Consider the following 16,348-nt stretch of genomic DNA (forward strand, 5'->3'; position numbering starts at 1 on the left):
ACTCAGTATTGCAAAACTTCATCTGCACTGAGAAGTTCTGCTTTTGTTTGGCTAGTCATTGCCATTCTACAACCTTCAGACTTTGCTCAAGCATACATTTACAAAAAAATTTTACAAATAAAAAATGCACTCTCCCTACTCTGTGTATCCCAACGTCTTTTCAATAGTCTGTCCCTTTTATGAAATGCAACAACATCATAATGTTCATCCAATTACAAGGACAGATTTTTCTTTTTTCTTCTTTGAAAAACAGAGGTGTCTGGTCTACCTTCCATCCCACCCCTCAATAAATTATTAAATTCACCTCATCTCACTTTTCTCATTTAAAATCACTGTCTCACTCATCATCCATATTTAAAAGTCTTAATTGTGTTGTAAAGAAATGCAAAAATACTAGATATTTCAGATTTCCAACCTTTGAAATTGAACACTTTGATTATTTCCTTCCTGTGATATCACAGTTGGACCAGTAGATTTCCCATAAACGTCTTCCTATTGTGTTTGTACGATTGTTTCTATGTCCAAAACCAAATCAAGGAGTAACTCTGGGAGATATTTCTGTCCAAATGAAATCAGGTAGAATATATTAAGAGTAATTCCAGGATGTCCAGACACATTCATTCATGCAAGGCTGAACTCCTGTATGTCCCTCAAACATCACCACAGCACACAATGTCAGCCAGCGCTGTGACAGAACTGGCAGGGGTTAAGTGACCTTGGATGATTTACACTGATGCTGAGAACACCACATGAAGAAACCATCACATCATTTAGAATTTACACAGCTAAGAAAGATGGAATGAAAGACTGAAGAGATTTGTTTTGTTTTGACTTTTTAGTTATATATAATATATATCCACACTCATACCACGGTTCACAAACTTCAAGATATTTAACAACAACACCACCCGAGCTTTGATTGGCTGTTCAGCCAGAAACACCGCCCCCACATACATTCATTCTTTCATTATTTACAGATATACTAATGATCTATTTATTACAGACGTGAATAATTTACAATAAAATAACAATTTTAGTTATTCAATCTTCTTGCTTTTATACTACAGTAATCGTACCCTGTTCGTCCATCAGAGATCTGCCTCGTTTCAGGTCTGATAATAGAAAGGGCGTCGAATTCTTCTTGAAAACTTTGCCGCATTGGTACAGGGGTTTCTGCTCACGGCAAATCGTCTAGTCCAATAATGCGAGGGTCTTGTCGATACTCAGGAGCTTTATCCCAGGCAATGACATTTAAAATTTTCTCTTTAGGTTTTCAATTAAACAAGCACCTACACATGGAAACCAGGACTACAACTTTAGTACCAGCACACACACACACAGAGGAGAAAAACTGCATATTTAAGACATACAAACTCACAAACTGGGACTGCCTTCAAAACTCGTTTTGGGGAGCACCCTCACAGAAACCATTTAGAGAACAACACAGAACTATTGGACTATTTAACGGTCTGACAGCGTTTTCCTTCGATTTAGTCAGAACATCTTTAACCAAACGAATACAAAATGGTATAGACATCCGATCTTATAGCTTGGTACAGCAAATTCATGACCTCTGTAAGCGAACTGTGTATATAAAGCCACAGTATGACTGTATTGTATGCTAACCTTTCGAAAATGAATTCCGATATAATATATATATTTCATTAATTGAGGCTTGGCAAACGCAACTATGTAAAAATCACATTTAGATCGCTCTTCAAACTGAAAACATGAGCAATGTTGCCATGAGTTCAGTTTTTATCAGGGGGTCTATGTTCTGTACTGCTGATTTAATACCCAGCAGTTTTCAGATTAGTTTTTAATCTGAATACAACTGTCCAGCTCCAAAAAAGGTGAACGGGAAAAAAGTGCCCCGAAAATATTGCCTCAGAAAGCATTTTTATCTCTCTTCCCCTCCATAATCTCTTGCTACATTCCCTCCTCAAGCTCTCGTTTGTGTCAAATTTGGAGAAACTTCGATTTAGTGCAAAAAGCTCTGAAAATCCACCTTTTTACAGTTCTGAGGAATCAAGTGTGCAGGTTGATGACATGAGAAAAAAAAAACTACAAGATTAAAAATACAACAGCACTGATGGGACAAAAGGGGTAAAAGTTAATAAAAAAAGAGAGATAATCAGAGCTCAAACTAAATTTCAAAACAACAACAACAACAAAGACAAAAAGAAACCCCTAGTGATCATTCCAAAACTTTCTTGTCTAGCACTTCTTTGCCATTGGTCCGCGAGTAGGGCTCAAAGGCGGAGGAGCTCAGGTAGCGGGCAGAAAGTTCCTGCAAGTTCCCTGCGAGGGATCCGGCCATGCCGAGCGGGGTGGAGGAGATGCGTGAGGCGACCGACCCAAGTAGAGAGGGCATAGGAAAGCTAAACAGCCCGTGGGCAGGCGGAGATCCCTGCAGCCCCGTGACTGTCCCCGAACTGGTCACCGCTGGCAGCGGCGGGCTCCCCCCGGCTGTGCCTGAGCTAGCCGCGCTGCTGCTACTGCTGGAAGAGCCTCCATTAGCGGTGATGCCCAGAGACGGCCCACGCAGGGCTGAGCTTAGTGACGAGCTCCCGCAGTGGGGCAGCAACCCTGGCAGGCCAGGGGGAGTGAGGAGCCGGCCCTGCTCCAGGAGACGGAGGACACTGCATGTGGCAGCTGTCTCAGAGACCACAGAACGCAGCTCTGAATCCTTCCCCTGATCCTTCTTCTGCTTAGTGCGCCGATTCTGGAACCAAACCTTCACCTGCCGAAGGACGGAAAGAGAGAAATCAGCTTAAAATAGAACACAACAAACAAATTAATAAGGTAAATTGTGTGATCTTGCATAATACCACTATAATGCTACTTAGAATTGATTACAAATATAAAATATAAAGACAAAAAAGTAAAACAATTCTTTGATTTTTTACATACCATGATTATTGGTATGTAAAAGTCTATTTATAGAAACTAAATAAGGTAAAATGTGATTAGATTATATAAGTCTAAGGTAAATCTGATTCAATTTTGGAGCAGTAAAAAAGTAAAAACACTGTAAAAAAGGCAAAAGTGTCCTGTGGATGTAAAGCTAAAATTAAAATGAATAGTGTAAGTGAAACTTATTTTGAAATAAAAAAGGTAAATGTAAGTTTTGATGAAGACTTATTTAATGAAAAAAAATGTGTGCTTTTCTTTTGAAAAACAGCACAACACAAGCTCCTTTTGCAAGGATGGATGGATCAATACTGTTTTGAACCACATAATTGTATCGTATCCATTTCATTTAGGTTTACAAAGAAAGAGGAATGGCAATTTCCAGATAATACATGTTTAGCTCAAGCTCCAATAGCAAAACAAAGTCACAATATATATTTATTTTCTATAGAGAAAAGGAGGTCCGCTTCATATTCACTGTACTTCAAGTGATCGATAGATTTAGAGAAATAAGAACAATGAAGAATGACTAACATCTCAGAATTGTGTCACACAGTTTAACTGTCACATTAAAGGCATCACAATGGCGGTCATATTATTTAAATGTTTCGTGCAAAATTATTAAAGAAAAAATATGCAGCTCAGTTTAACAAAGCTGTTACTTACATAAGTACATACCTTAACAGTTTCATCACTGTTGTAATGACACGCTAATTATTGAGTTATCAGATTAAACCCATAGTCTATAAATTTCAAACATGTACATTTGTCATTTGTATCTGTTTAATCTCACAATATTTTGTTGATAAAATGAACCAGAAGGTCAAGGAAAACATTGAATTACCAGCAGTTCTAAAAAAACTATATTTTCTCTCTCATTCTTGTTTTTGTCTTTGAGAAATAAAAAATGCATTGCTGGAACACAAATGGATGACTTTCCTTGTTTGATCTTTCCACAGAACATTTCGCGTCTCTGAACACAATGTTAATTTCATGATGTCGTCATTAAGGAGCACTTCACCGTCCTCATCAGGCGGCCAAGAAGAGACACGGGAAGCTTTAATGTAATCAAGGCATGGATTTGAACTGCACTGCAGCACGGGGCATTAGAGAGGGCATTAGTGAAGCTAACTCTATTGTGCTCCCTGTGTTAGCACCACTGATCTGCCTCGGGGCTTCAAATGTCGTAATTTTGCCCCACAGGAGAGCAGAAGAATTTTAAAGTCGTTAGAGGGGTGATGATGTGATAGAATGTGACACAGTTCAAATGGCCAACAGAATTAGGAACATTGAGACAGCTTTGTCGGTTTGCAGGTGTTCAGGGAGTTTAATTAGGGGAGGCCCGATCAATAGTAACGACATATGATTGAATAATTGAGAAAAAATTATTTGAATTTGCTAAAATAGAAAAAATCAGCTATATGATTTCATTTTAATAAATGCAGTAATTGGTCATGCAAGCATGTGGTATAATGAACGTTCACTGATGAATAAACAAATAAAAAACGTGGGCTCCAAAATTAGCCTTACTACTGAAGTCATAGTTTCCCCGCACTGCAGATTATCCAGGGAGACACGCAGAGAGAGAGAGAGAGAGAGAGAGAGAGAGAGAGAGAGAGAGAGAGAGAGAGAGAGAGAGAGAGAGAGAGAGAGAGAGAGAGAGAGAGAGAGAGAGAGAGAGAGAGAGAGAGAGAGAGAGATAGATAGATAGATAGATAGATAGAGAGAGAGAGAGAGAGAGAGAGAGAGAGAGAGAGAGAGAGAGAGAGAGGGATAAAAAAGGTCAGAGAAGCAGGGAGAGAGAGAGAGAGAGAGTGCATGTACAGTTCAGTCATGTAATCTCAAGCTTGTGACCTCTTGCTGACCCCTGCGCAAAGCATGTGCTGCAAATGCATCGCTGGGCTTATTTTTGAAAAGCGGCCCTGTATACCACTAACAAACCATCAAACTATTGCAAGAGGGAATTATCCAGGAAAATGTCAGGAAGATGCGATCGGACCAATGATGTTTTAGGTGCCCTGAAGGGATGCCAGAGGATGATCAAAATACAAATAAAATAAAGATCAAAATCATATAGTATGAACAAATTGTTACCAGGTAGCTGTGTCTTTTAAGATGGTACAGAGAATCAAAAATGCATTTTTACACATCAAATGCGTCAGACGTGTCACAAGGATAAATATTTCTGGGAGAGCTGAATGTGTGTGATACATGTTTCTGATTATTTTTGAGTTTGACTTGTTTTTCAGTGGTCTTCATAATTGATTGTTTTGTGTATTTGTAATTGTATTTGTGTGTATCGATATGTGTATTTGAGTGTGTACCTGAGTTTCAGACAGGTTAAGTTGTCGGGCAAGTTCGGTTCGTTCTCTTCCCACAACATACTGGCACCGCTGGAACTCCATCTCCAGTCTGTACAGCTGTTCTGCTGTGAACGAGGTCCTAGTACGCTTTGGTCGGTCTAGATCCAAACCCTTGGGGAGAATAATCTCTCTAATCGAACCTTTGGCATCTAAATGTCAAGGGGAAAATGTTTTCAGCAAATTACAGTATACCTGCTATAAGATAACACTTTACAATAAGGTCTCATTTGTTAACATTAGTTAATGTATTATCTAACATGAACTAACAGTGAACTATATATTTCTTACAACATTTATTAATCTTAATTAATTAATCTAAATTAATGTTAGTTAATAAAAATAGAGTTGTTTATTGTTTGTTCATGTTAGTTCACAGTGCATTAACTAAGGTTAACAAATACAACTTTTGATTTCAAAAATGTATTAAATGTTGAAATAAACATCTACGATCAATAAATGCTGTAGAAGTATTGTTCATTGTTAGCTCATGTTAACTAATGTAGTTAACAAATGTTAACAAATTATACCTTATTGTAAACGGTTACCAAATTATCAATGAAATATTTGTACATACAATTAGCAGAAATCATTATATAATAAAAACATGCTAAAAGTGTAACTTTTTTGAGAAATTAATATAGATAGTGATGCAAAACAGATTAAACTGTACAAAACTTGGCGTTTTAATCAAGAAAACCTTTTTTTCCCCAAAGACCGTCATGTTTTTGTAGGTTGTGGCATATAAATGCTAAACAAAAGCCGACTAGTACTTATTATTTTAATAATAAAAAAATGCTCAGTGCTTTTAAATACTAACAACTTATTATGTATTAAAATAGTGTTGTGTAAAATAAAAAGCTAATAAGTTGCATAAATCACAAATACACGAAAATCTATCAAATCAAACTTTTTTTGATTTTTCTGTCTGTCACATTTAAGTTATAAATATTTCAAATTTTTCTCTCAGGACAGATTAAAGGATTACTAATAACTTTTTGTAATAAAATTAATAAAGTAAAAGAAAAGAGGAAGAGAAATGTGTGATTTGAAAACTAAAAAAATAAAATATTTAAAAACATACACCAAACACGTTAGCTGGTTTTTTATATTTAAAATCAACACTCTTTTTTCTTTTTTGTTAATAATGTCGGAGAACCATGCACCAGCATGCTTATAATTTTTTTTTATTATCAATAAATACATTCCTTTTAAAATAAGATAAGCTTTGTGACAACTTCAAAATCATTAAAACATACACACACACACACACACACACACACACACACACACACACACACACACACACACACACACACACACACACACACACACACACACACATATATACACACACTGGTCTACAAAATTATTAAAATCCAGATACTGAACTATTATTGTATTGGCTGCTGAATTGTGACTGAAGAAATGACACAATCATTTCATAAGGTTAATTTCCTCATATTTCAACAGGCCTCTGAGACTGACCTAGATTTAGCTTCACAACCTAAATAAATTAATGGAGCTGATTGCTCTCCAGAATTTTACAATCAGCTGACAGTAGCAGGAGGGGCTTCACAACTATGTTAGTAATTTGACACAAATTGACAAACAGTTTTTAGCCAACTGATCGCAAAAAACATTATAATAGCTCTTCTGAAAACTTAATGTGAAACATTTTCAATTTATAAATAAATTGTTTTGCATGCTCCACAATCTCAATCACATTGTTTCTGAAAGAAAAAAGAAAAAAATTCTGACATTCAGATCTCCATTCCGATACCTTAGAAATTTTTCCAATGAAGGACAAAAAGCATTGAAGGTCATAAATATATAAAAAGCAGACATCATAAGATCATCTAAAAATGATAATCAACATAATCAGTTGTGTAAATAAAAAGTTAAATTATCCCTTATATATAAAAATGACTAAATGTATCCTTAAACCTCATAATCACAGAAAATGTACTTTAAACAAATAAAGCTTTGTCAATCATAATACCCTTGCAAAAGTATTTTCCAGCTTTGATAATTATTCTATTAATTTTAGTGTTTATGTCTATAATGGTAATATACAGTTGAAATGACTCTAAATAGCATTTGCAAATATTTGCAACTAAAAGGCAGCGGAAAAAAATTATCATTGAGCTATGAGACACACTATAACAGCTGATAAAATAACAAGCATAATTCTTTTTCTATAATACAGAACACATTTTTCCCTGTTCTCAATTCAGCGTACATCAAATTACACTTGTGAACGCTCAAATCTATACATTCTCACTCATGGAAGAAAACAAAACCAGCGACACAGAAGAACTAGCACTAAAAGCAAAAATAAAAGTTAAGTCGATTTCTTGTTTTTTTTTTTCTCAAGTGCAGAATGTATTGAAAGCTCCAAATGAGTGTTTTTAAACTTACCTCGAACTAGAATCCTTCGGCAGTAGTCAGGATCTCCTGAGCTCGTCCGGCTCTTTTCGCAGTTTTCCACTGGTCCGGATGGAGAGAAGGACTCCTGCTGGTCCTTCAGGAATGTTTTTGAAATGTTCCCCTGAGAATCCTTTCCCTCTTTCCCCTCTTTTAGTCCATTCTTCAGCAGCATTCCGGACTCCGAGTCTTGGCTGTAGCGGACTTCCATAGTCGCTTATCCTCTGTGAAGATTTCTCCTTTTTCTCCTTGTTGGGAAGAAATAACTGCTCGGGTTTGGACACACACTGCTTATTCTGGGTAATATAGGTTTGGTCTTTCTGTAAAACAGCAGCTTGGAGTTGGAGTCAGATAGCTAATGTGCCACCAGCACTTGCCCAGTCCACTGATCTGCCCTATTATCTCTGTGCAGACTCACTTGCCCAATGATCATAGACTTCTCACCCAAATTCAACAGCAATTTAACAGCTCCTCTCCTTGTAACATTCACATCAGGCTGATCTCCGGGTAATCAGAGCTGTGGACGGACGCATGCTCGCCGCTTCGATTGATTACGGTAATTTTGCTGCCTCCACATTTGCGTAACCTCATGAATACTCTAAACTGTTTGGGAAATACACATTGTCCTGATAGAGGGGTCCACTCACTCCGACCCCCCTCTCCGCCCTCGTTCACACAGGATCAAGGGAGATGATTCGCCTCGAATCGCCACCATGCACAATTACGGAGCCAAAGGACCACCAGAAAAGTTCCACTTCATTCCTCGATGCCCCGGCACTGGTTGTTCCTCTGCTCTCAGGCTGTAGTTCGGTCGGGCTAACTTTACGTGCAGGCTGTGAATCTCCCCCGGATAACGGCCCGATAACACACACTGCACCCTCTGAGCTAATACAAGCAAAGAGCGAAAAGAGAGAGAGGGAAAGATCGGTGGAGAGCAAAGAGAGAGAGAGAGAAAAAGAATGAGGGAGGCGGAGAGACCTGAAATACGAAAAAAAAATGGAATCCACTTCGCTCGGAATCTGTAGTGGTAATGAACACGGATTCACAAAAGAAAGGAGATGAACACAAGGGAACTCTGTCAAGCCGAGGACAGTGCGCAACAACCACCCAGAGTTATCCAGCACCTCAAATACAAACCCCAACCGTATGCTACGATCACTCAGCCCCCTTATACCCTAAAAGAAACCTGCTGAAGCACCGCTAAAAAACTCAACCTGTACGAGATACCAACGCTAAAATCCAAAGCGGCCCCCTCCTCCTCCCCTCTCCCACTCCCACTCCTTCCACACCACTACACACCCACCCACTCAGTCTCGCCTATTTTCATTGTCAAAGCAACAATATCTGGGGGAACAGCAGTGGTCTGTAATCCAATAAGACCATTGATTAGGCTACAATGATTCAATTCAAGCCAATGGTTGTGAGCATGGAACAGGCTCGGACCCTTCTTGTCACCTTGCAGGGCCAGAGGCCCTCTTCATGTTGAACTCCCCCCTCCCGAAACCATTCAGTCCTTTATGGGAAACGGAGAGCAAAAGGAGTGAAAGATGGCAATTATCTAATTGGACTATTAACAAACAATTCTGTGAGTGTGTCTGCTAGGGAGCAGAAGAGGATGGGGAGGGGGGTGCTGGACTAACTTCATTTAGCGAGTGTGTGGGGCAGCCTGTTGGAGAGAGGGAAAGGTTGTTTAAAGAAAAGATGAGAGGGAGGGATTGTTTAAAGAAAAGGTAAGAGGAGGCTACGAAAAGGGGCTGCAGGGGCAGAGGGGCAATTCTACGCCGAGCTTGGGAAAAAGAGTTTGGTGGGACACGTACCAGCTGTGATCCGAGACGTTCCAGGTCAACAAAAGATGAAGATGTCCTGGACGGAGACCGTAGGACACGAAACTGTTTTGGTACAGAGGCATCTTCAAATATCTGTTGCCTTTTAAAACTGTCGGTACTGTGTAATACCTGTTGAAAAGAACAACAAATTTTAAGTTTGGAATGCAGGTTTATAAAATCAACCCTTAAAGTACTAATATGTTATTTAAGGTACGAATATTAACCCATAAGATACTAATATAAAGCCTTGCGTTATGGATATCAACCCTTGAGATACTAATTTGTATTCTTAAGTTACTAAAATCATCCCTAAAGTTACTAACATGTATCCTTAAGTTACAAAAGTCAAGCCTTAAGGAACAAATATGTTCCCTTAAGTTAAGAATATCAACCCTTAAAATATTATGATTTTTTCTGGTTTAAAATTAACAAAATGTAATAATGGACCATTGCATCCTTCTTCCAAAATGTGTTTTTGTCTTACCATGATTCACTTTGGTAAGCCTATTCTAAGTGTTTATATTTTAAACTGGGCAGGACGGTTACCACAGAAAATTGTGTACAAACTGTACATCACTCAGCCGTGCGTGTCTCATCATATCCGTAAATAGAGAAAAGTTGCTCTAGCTTCTTTGACACATGTATGATGTGGGAGAGGCATAGGTTAGTTGTCACAACCAGTGAGAAAAGTTGACATGGAGCAGGCTAAATCTCAAACCTCCGGAGAATCTCCTGTTTTAAAAAAAACTCGAACAGAGGAGAGTCTGCTGGCAAACAGAGAACGTGACAGAGCTCGTAATAAAACAAGAATCAACATTGGCTTGGCGTTTTGGAGATGGCGAGTACTGAGGGATTTTAATTGTAAAAGTGCTGTGGAGATAGCGTATTTATACGCAACAGATAAATTGTTGCTCTATATGTATATAAATATGTAGCTCTCAAATGGAGTTCATTGTAAAGCATTAAGGGTCATTTCATTTGGATTTTTGTAGCGCTGTGCTGAAATTTATTTTCAAGGAAGTACTGTGTCTATTAACTGGTAAAGCTACTATAACGTATTCAGCTAGTCAGCTTGAGATCCTCTCCATCTTAACTAGGTGGGTATACAGTATCTCCTTTAAGCCTGGAACGTTTTATGAACAGAAGGATAATCTCTCTCGCTCTCTATTTGGTCATGAGAAAGAACCATATTAATGGTTCTTGTATTTTATTAAAACTAAACCATATGAAATGAACGGTTTATTCCAAATTCTGGAAATTTCTGAAGAGACGCGATCGCTTTATATGATGAACATATTTAATTTTAGGCTTTTATTCACATATAAACATTGATCAGCAAACATAAACAGAAGCTCATACGTGCTGCGTAACACAAAAATGAACCTCATTGGTTCTCGCATGTCAAGCGAACAGGTTTGAGTTTCAGTTTACAACAACTGTGTGTTGATTATAGTTTATATGTGAATAAAAGCCTGAATTCAATCTGTTCAATATACAAGCTCAATTCACATGGATTAGTTTTATGATCTCTTTATGAATGTTTTGAATCATCAAAGTGGTAGTTGCGTAGACTGTCAATGGAGAGACAGAAATCTCTCAGATTTCCTTAAAAAGATCTTCAATCTTCATTTGTGTTCTGAAGATGAATGACACAACGACACAAGGGAGAGTATTTAATGACAGAATTTTCATTTTTGGGTGAACTAACCCTTTGAAGTATTAGTAGGTATATGTTAGGGGTAGGCTTTTCAACTTGCTTAACCAAGAATCGCTTATATACAAGTTTCCAACATGGCTAAACAACACAACTTCTATGCTGGTCCAATAACTAGATGCTGGGCAGACAATATATGACAAAGGCTTATAGTAGAGTGTACTCCTGAGAATGGGATCGGACTCAAATCTAGTAGAGAGCCATCAATTCTTAGCATGAGCATGTGCAGAGTCCACTGCACCTAGCAACATGTCAGAAAATGTTTGACCCTGTAGTCATGCAAATTACTAAACATCCTTTTGATAGTTATAAATTATAAGTATTTAAAGTATGTGGTATAAGGGAAGCATTATCTGAAGTCAAACTACATACAAGACCTGACCTTCAGTTTAGACATTTCTGTCATTAACAAAAGCAGTCATAACATTGTGAAATGCTAATATTTTCGATATGACATTTTTGGGCTTTCATCATGTTTTTTTTTATTTTACATTTCTGTGTGAAGGTTATTCAGATATTTCCTTAATGAATTAGCTGTGAGGATCCTAGGACAATATGAGTGCCTTTTCCCCTTCCTCTATTTGTCTCTATTGTGTCACTGCCGGTAAAGTCTCCCATCAGATGGTAAGTAAAGCCCAGTGTCAGAATGGCAAAACTCACCCACCTCATTTATTTAGAGACAACAAAACACTTCAGCGTCCAAAGAGAAGGGGGACAAAGGGGGAGATGTGCGGAAAAACACATAGATAGAGACAAAAAGACAGATGGTGAGACATATCAATAGATAAATAAGAAACAAGGCATGACATGACAATACCTGAAGATGGGAAAACACATTTTGAGCAGGTCCTTTGAGTCTAGGCAATGCAGCATTTGGGTTACACAGCTATCAGAACTCCAAGATTTTAAAAACCTCCTGTGGATTATGGAGAAACAAAACAGGCATGCATAAGAAGGTTGGCAAAAAGCCAGAACTATGATCACTACTTTCATTTTAAATATAGAATACCCGTTTCATAAAATGTCTCTGTGGGTGACATTATGAATATCTGGAACTATTCAGACTCCTATAATTGAACATTCATAACATTGCAGAATTATATATATAAAAAAAACCATACAATTTTTAAAAACTAATTTTAAATGCTGCAAGTGAATTTAGGCATCATAATTTAATATATACAGTATAAAAAGTATGGCATTTAACAGTGTTATTAAATCATCAGTGTTAAGAATGTGTACTTTAAGAGAGCAAATTAAAATAAGCATGCACAACTAAATATAAATATAAATAAAATGACAAAAATCTCTAATATTGACCTTTAAACTGATATGGTAGTGATATGCTTCTCTAATAACTAATTAGTTTGTAAAACTACATCACAAATCTGTGACTGGTCAGTGTTCTTAATCCAGTTAAATACATGAGCTAAATTAAAAATAAAGGCACAAAAGTCTAGGTACTATTCATATTAAACTAAATCTATTCCCCTGTTTCAGCAATGAATAAACCTTAAAATATATTACTGTAATAGGGTAAAACATACATCAATAGCAGATTCCACCTGCCACTTCCAACTAACACCCGTGCATTCTTACTCTGCTGATACACCCATTACTAGACAAAGTGTGTTTTGGCTGTAAAAGAGGTTGAGGGGGGAGAGACTTGAGCCCTATCTTGCTCTTAATAGCTCATTAGTAGAGCTAAGCAGGCTCTCTTCTGTATCGCTAGCACCTTTATTCTGCTAATGTTCCCCGTACCTCTTTCTGCCATCTACAACACGTCAAATGTGCATGGAGGCAAGTAGAGACAAAACCTGGGAATGGTTTCAAAACATACCACGCTACTATCAGAGAGGGGTTGATCTGAAATGATATTTTGAAAAGCTCATCCTCTTGCACAAAGGTTTATTGTTGTTTGTGTTGGGGGGATAGGCAGCAGCTTCTGTCTAGTCTAAGTAAGAAAGTTCAGGAGGTGCATGACCAATGCAATGTCTAATAAATCCACGCTCTAATAATACGGCATTGCTGCATGATTTATGAGCACATAAAAGGAAATTTTACTTTCCGCAAAAAGACAGAATGGTGAAAGCGAATTCTAATAAATTAACTGAATAGAGGTGTTTGTTTGTGTCTAGTACATGCAGCATAATCAGAGGAGCAGAGGTAATACATATTAAAATCAACATTCACTCACATTTAATTCGCATTGATTGATTACGTAATTATATATAAAATTGTAAATATTTATATAAATTATATTAAACAGCATACAATATCTGGCTCACCTCAACAGAATCGTATATATGCTACAAAAATAATATATTTAATAAAATATGCTTTAGTGGCTGACTATCAACTAAATAATTATTTGACGTCTGGTATTCAGGCATGTCACATATACTTACATGCAACAGCTTAAAATCATCAGAGGTTTTTTTATATATATATATATATATATATTCGCAAGGATTAGAAAAAGACCTGACTGTTTTTAAACAAGTGATTTTCAGATAATTGTTCTGGAGAGCATGTGGCCAATGTTTTCTTCTCTTTCTCTTCCATCATGTTACCTAAAGTAAAGCCTCTCTTTCAGATTTAACAAATCAATATCTCTCACCATTTGTTCTCCTGTTCAAAACAGTGTAGGGACCATCTTCAAATCATAATAAACCACACAATACCAGCAGAAACCTGTCTGACCTGGAGTCTGTGTGCGTTTAAATAGGATTGTTTACGTGTGTGTGTGTGTGTGTGTGTGTGTGTGTGTGTGTGTGTGTGTGTGTGTGTGTGTGTGTGTGTGTGTGTGTGTGTGTGTAAGTAGGCTACACAGGCGCGTTTACGTGTGTGTGTGTGTGTGTGTGTGTGTGTGTAAGTAGGCTACACAGGCGTGTTTATGTGTGTGTGTGTGTGTGTGTGTGTGTCTGTAAGTACACGGGCTAAGGTTTCTCATCAGAGTACATTTTGTTAAAGTCTGATGTCGGGTTCAGAGCCATTACAGGTGGAGAAGGAGGGGTGTTTATAGCCATCACTCTCATCTTTGAGACATAATCTCAGACAATCACTCCAATTTCAATTAAATGAGCTGGGCTGCAAAGAGATGCGGAATTTGTTCATGTTTTTGGTTTTCCTTTATGTTCAGTGGAAGCTTTAACAAAGGCAAACGCGTCCTGTAAAATTAAAAAGTGATTAAAAGTTCATAGAGAATTCAAAAAGCACACCAAAGCTATGCAGTCTTAGAAAAAATATGAAAGAAAAACAATTTAATCGTTTAAAAGAAACTGTAAACATTATTACAAACATTTAATTATTTTCTTTTCTCTCACACAAAGGATATCAACCATGATGTTTGCACTGATAAATGCATCATCTTTTAAATAAAATAATTTTAACCTGAGAAATTGCAGAAATATTGTTCCCAGTGGAACAATGTGCAGTTATAAAATGTCATGCAGAATTTAGGCTTTTTAGGATAAAGACTTCCCTTCCCCCTCCAGTGTCCCACTTTAGATTGGTTTCAGGATTTCATCCACAAAGCTCTACTTATAGGAGCATGCTGAAGACTTCAATCTGTTACAGCAGCGCTATGAGTCTGAGTGTAAATTAATGCGGCACGTTGTGGAATATAATGCACAGGAATGTTGCAGGTGAGGTCGGCATTTGGGGAGGAGGGGATATGTAGGCTATGTGAATCTCTGTGCAATTTTTTTATTTAGGCCTACGTTAAATGCAAAGTCTGGTCAAAAAACATTTACTGCACATACACTTATCTCAGGTGTTTTCTAATATTTCTTCTAGCTATGCACGTAAGCAAAAACTGGGAACACATACCATGGGTAGCGTCCGGCCATTTCCCTCCAGAGATTGGTTAATTGAGCCACTGACTGGATAGCCCTGAAAAGTATCTAGAAATTAAATGTAGCCAGATGAGGAATACATATGTGATAAAACTGGTTTACAAATCGGTGTAAAATGTAAACAGACCATCATCACATTAGCCACTGTGTTTCCAAACTGTTTGGGGGCAAAGCGACGCTTCCTCACAGTCTCCTATGGTTTAGCGACTGACGCCATCTTCTGGTGGTTTAACGACATCACATGTTAGTGACGACTGACGAGGCTACTTTACACTTTTTCCACGGGTGACTATTTCTTAGTGTAAGTATTTTTCTTTTATTATCACTAAAATAAAATATTTATTGTAGTATCACATCCCTTAAAGTCCCTTAAAATCTTTTCGCCCAGTAAAAAAAGATTCAGTGATCCAGGAGCCTGTCAGTCTATTAGCCGTTTGGCTTGTCAGCTAAATTTAAATGTTTATGAAACGCTCGCACAAAAAAAGAGCCAACAAACTATTGTTTTGGTCAGTATATTGGGATTAACAAATTTAATTGAATTGAAAATAAATAGTCGGTTTACAGTAACGTTAAGCCTATGTGTACAGGACATTGTGAGGGCCAATTCATAAAGTGAAATATCATAATAAACACCTTGTGATAACAATTAATGTATCCTCACTAGTAATGCTTATAAATCGGGGAAAATCGTAAAAATAACCATTAACCTCATACAATTTTTGTAAGTCAATGTCCTCATACAGTCAAACAAACCAGTGTTTTGTAGTGTGTAACTGTGTCTACTGGCTACAGATCAGTGGTCATGCAATGAGGCAGTTGCAGAGAAAACGTTCTCAACACTTTGTGGATGATTATGAGGTTCAAATCTGTGTTTTTATGGTAGCCTAATAAATATATGTAAATTGACACCAAAATAACAGGATCATATATCTAATCTGACATTGTAGAAAACATGTAGGCCATTATGTGTGGTTGACAAATAATTGTTTTGTAATTTTAGATGCACTGATATTGACATGGTTTAGGGTTGAGGAGATGAGGCAAGGACTCAAACGCAGAAGAAATAAAGGCTTTTATTAATAAAAAAAATTACACTTCACTTCAGACATACAACATAGCCTACATATGACAACGAACCAGGGGCCTTTTCAGAAAGGAGGTTAAGTGAAAACTCTGAATATGTTAACCCTGAAATGAGGAAACTCTGGGTTTTCTGTTTCAGAATGGTAGGTAAATCAAACCTGAGAAAGC

At 37.3% G+C, this 16,348-nt stretch overlaps 2 protein-coding genes across 5 annotated transcripts in view; one reads left to right on the top strand and one right to left on the bottom strand.

Moving 5' to 3' along the window:
- On the bottom strand, positions 1-15,088 carry vax1 (ventral anterior homeobox 1). Of its 4 annotated transcripts, none has more exons than XM_077239390.1 (8): positions 15,072-15,088; positions 12,250-12,307; positions 12,058-12,156; positions 9,518-10,290; positions 9,341-9,366; positions 7,695-7,948; positions 5,238-5,425; positions 1-2,743 (listed from the first exon to the last, which is right to left on the bottom strand). In XM_077239390.1, the coding sequence occupies exons 6-8, from the start codon at positions 7,909-7,911 to the stop codon at positions 2,198-2,200; spliced, it is 951 nt and encodes a 316-aa protein (XP_077095505.1). In that variant the 5' UTR covers positions 7,912-7,948; positions 9,341-9,366; positions 9,518-10,290; positions 12,058-12,156; positions 12,250-12,307; positions 15,072-15,088; the 3' UTR covers positions 1-2,197. The 4 variants fall into 4 exon arrangements, with proteins under 4 accessions (XP_077095505.1, XP_077095502.1, XP_077095504.1 ...); XM_077239387.1 differs by having other exon boundaries at positions 7,695-8,585; positions 9,156-9,366; XM_077239389.1 differs by lacking the exon at positions 9,341-9,366 and having other exon boundaries at positions 7,695-8,580.
- Positions 15,089-15,314: 226 nt separating this feature from the next.
- pla2g4f.1 (phospholipase A2, group IVF, tandem duplicate 1) overlaps positions 15,315-16,348 on the top strand; it is a 29,143-nt gene continuing 28,109 nt past the window's right edge. The window contains exon 1 of the mRNA XM_077239392.1: positions 15,315-15,398. The gene's annotated coding sequence lies outside the window, so the exon portion shown is untranslated. The remainder of the gene's footprint in view (positions 15,399-16,348) is intronic.

Source organism: Siphateles boraxobius, unplaced genomic scaffold (assembly GCF_051911475.1).
Source record: "Siphateles boraxobius isolate OS27281-9 unplaced genomic scaffold, OSU_SipBor_1 22, whole genome shotgun sequence".
Taxonomy (NCBI): domain Eukaryota; kingdom Metazoa; phylum Chordata; class Actinopteri; order Cypriniformes; family Leuciscidae; genus Siphateles; species Siphateles boraxobius.

Coding starts and splice junctions, on each gene's coding strand:
- vax1 (XM_077239389.1), bottom strand. CDS start 7,911: ATGGAAGTCCGCTACAGCCAAGACTCGGAGTCCGGAATGCTGCTGAAG. Junction 5,426..7,694: donor CCGAAGGATTCTAGTTCGAG/GTAAGTTTAAAA, acceptor CTTGACATTTAG/ATGCCAAAGGTTCGATTAGA. Junction 2,744..5,237: donor TTAACCTGTCTGAAACTCAG/GTACACACTCAA, acceptor GTCCTTCGGCAG/GTGAAGGTTTGGTTCCAGAA.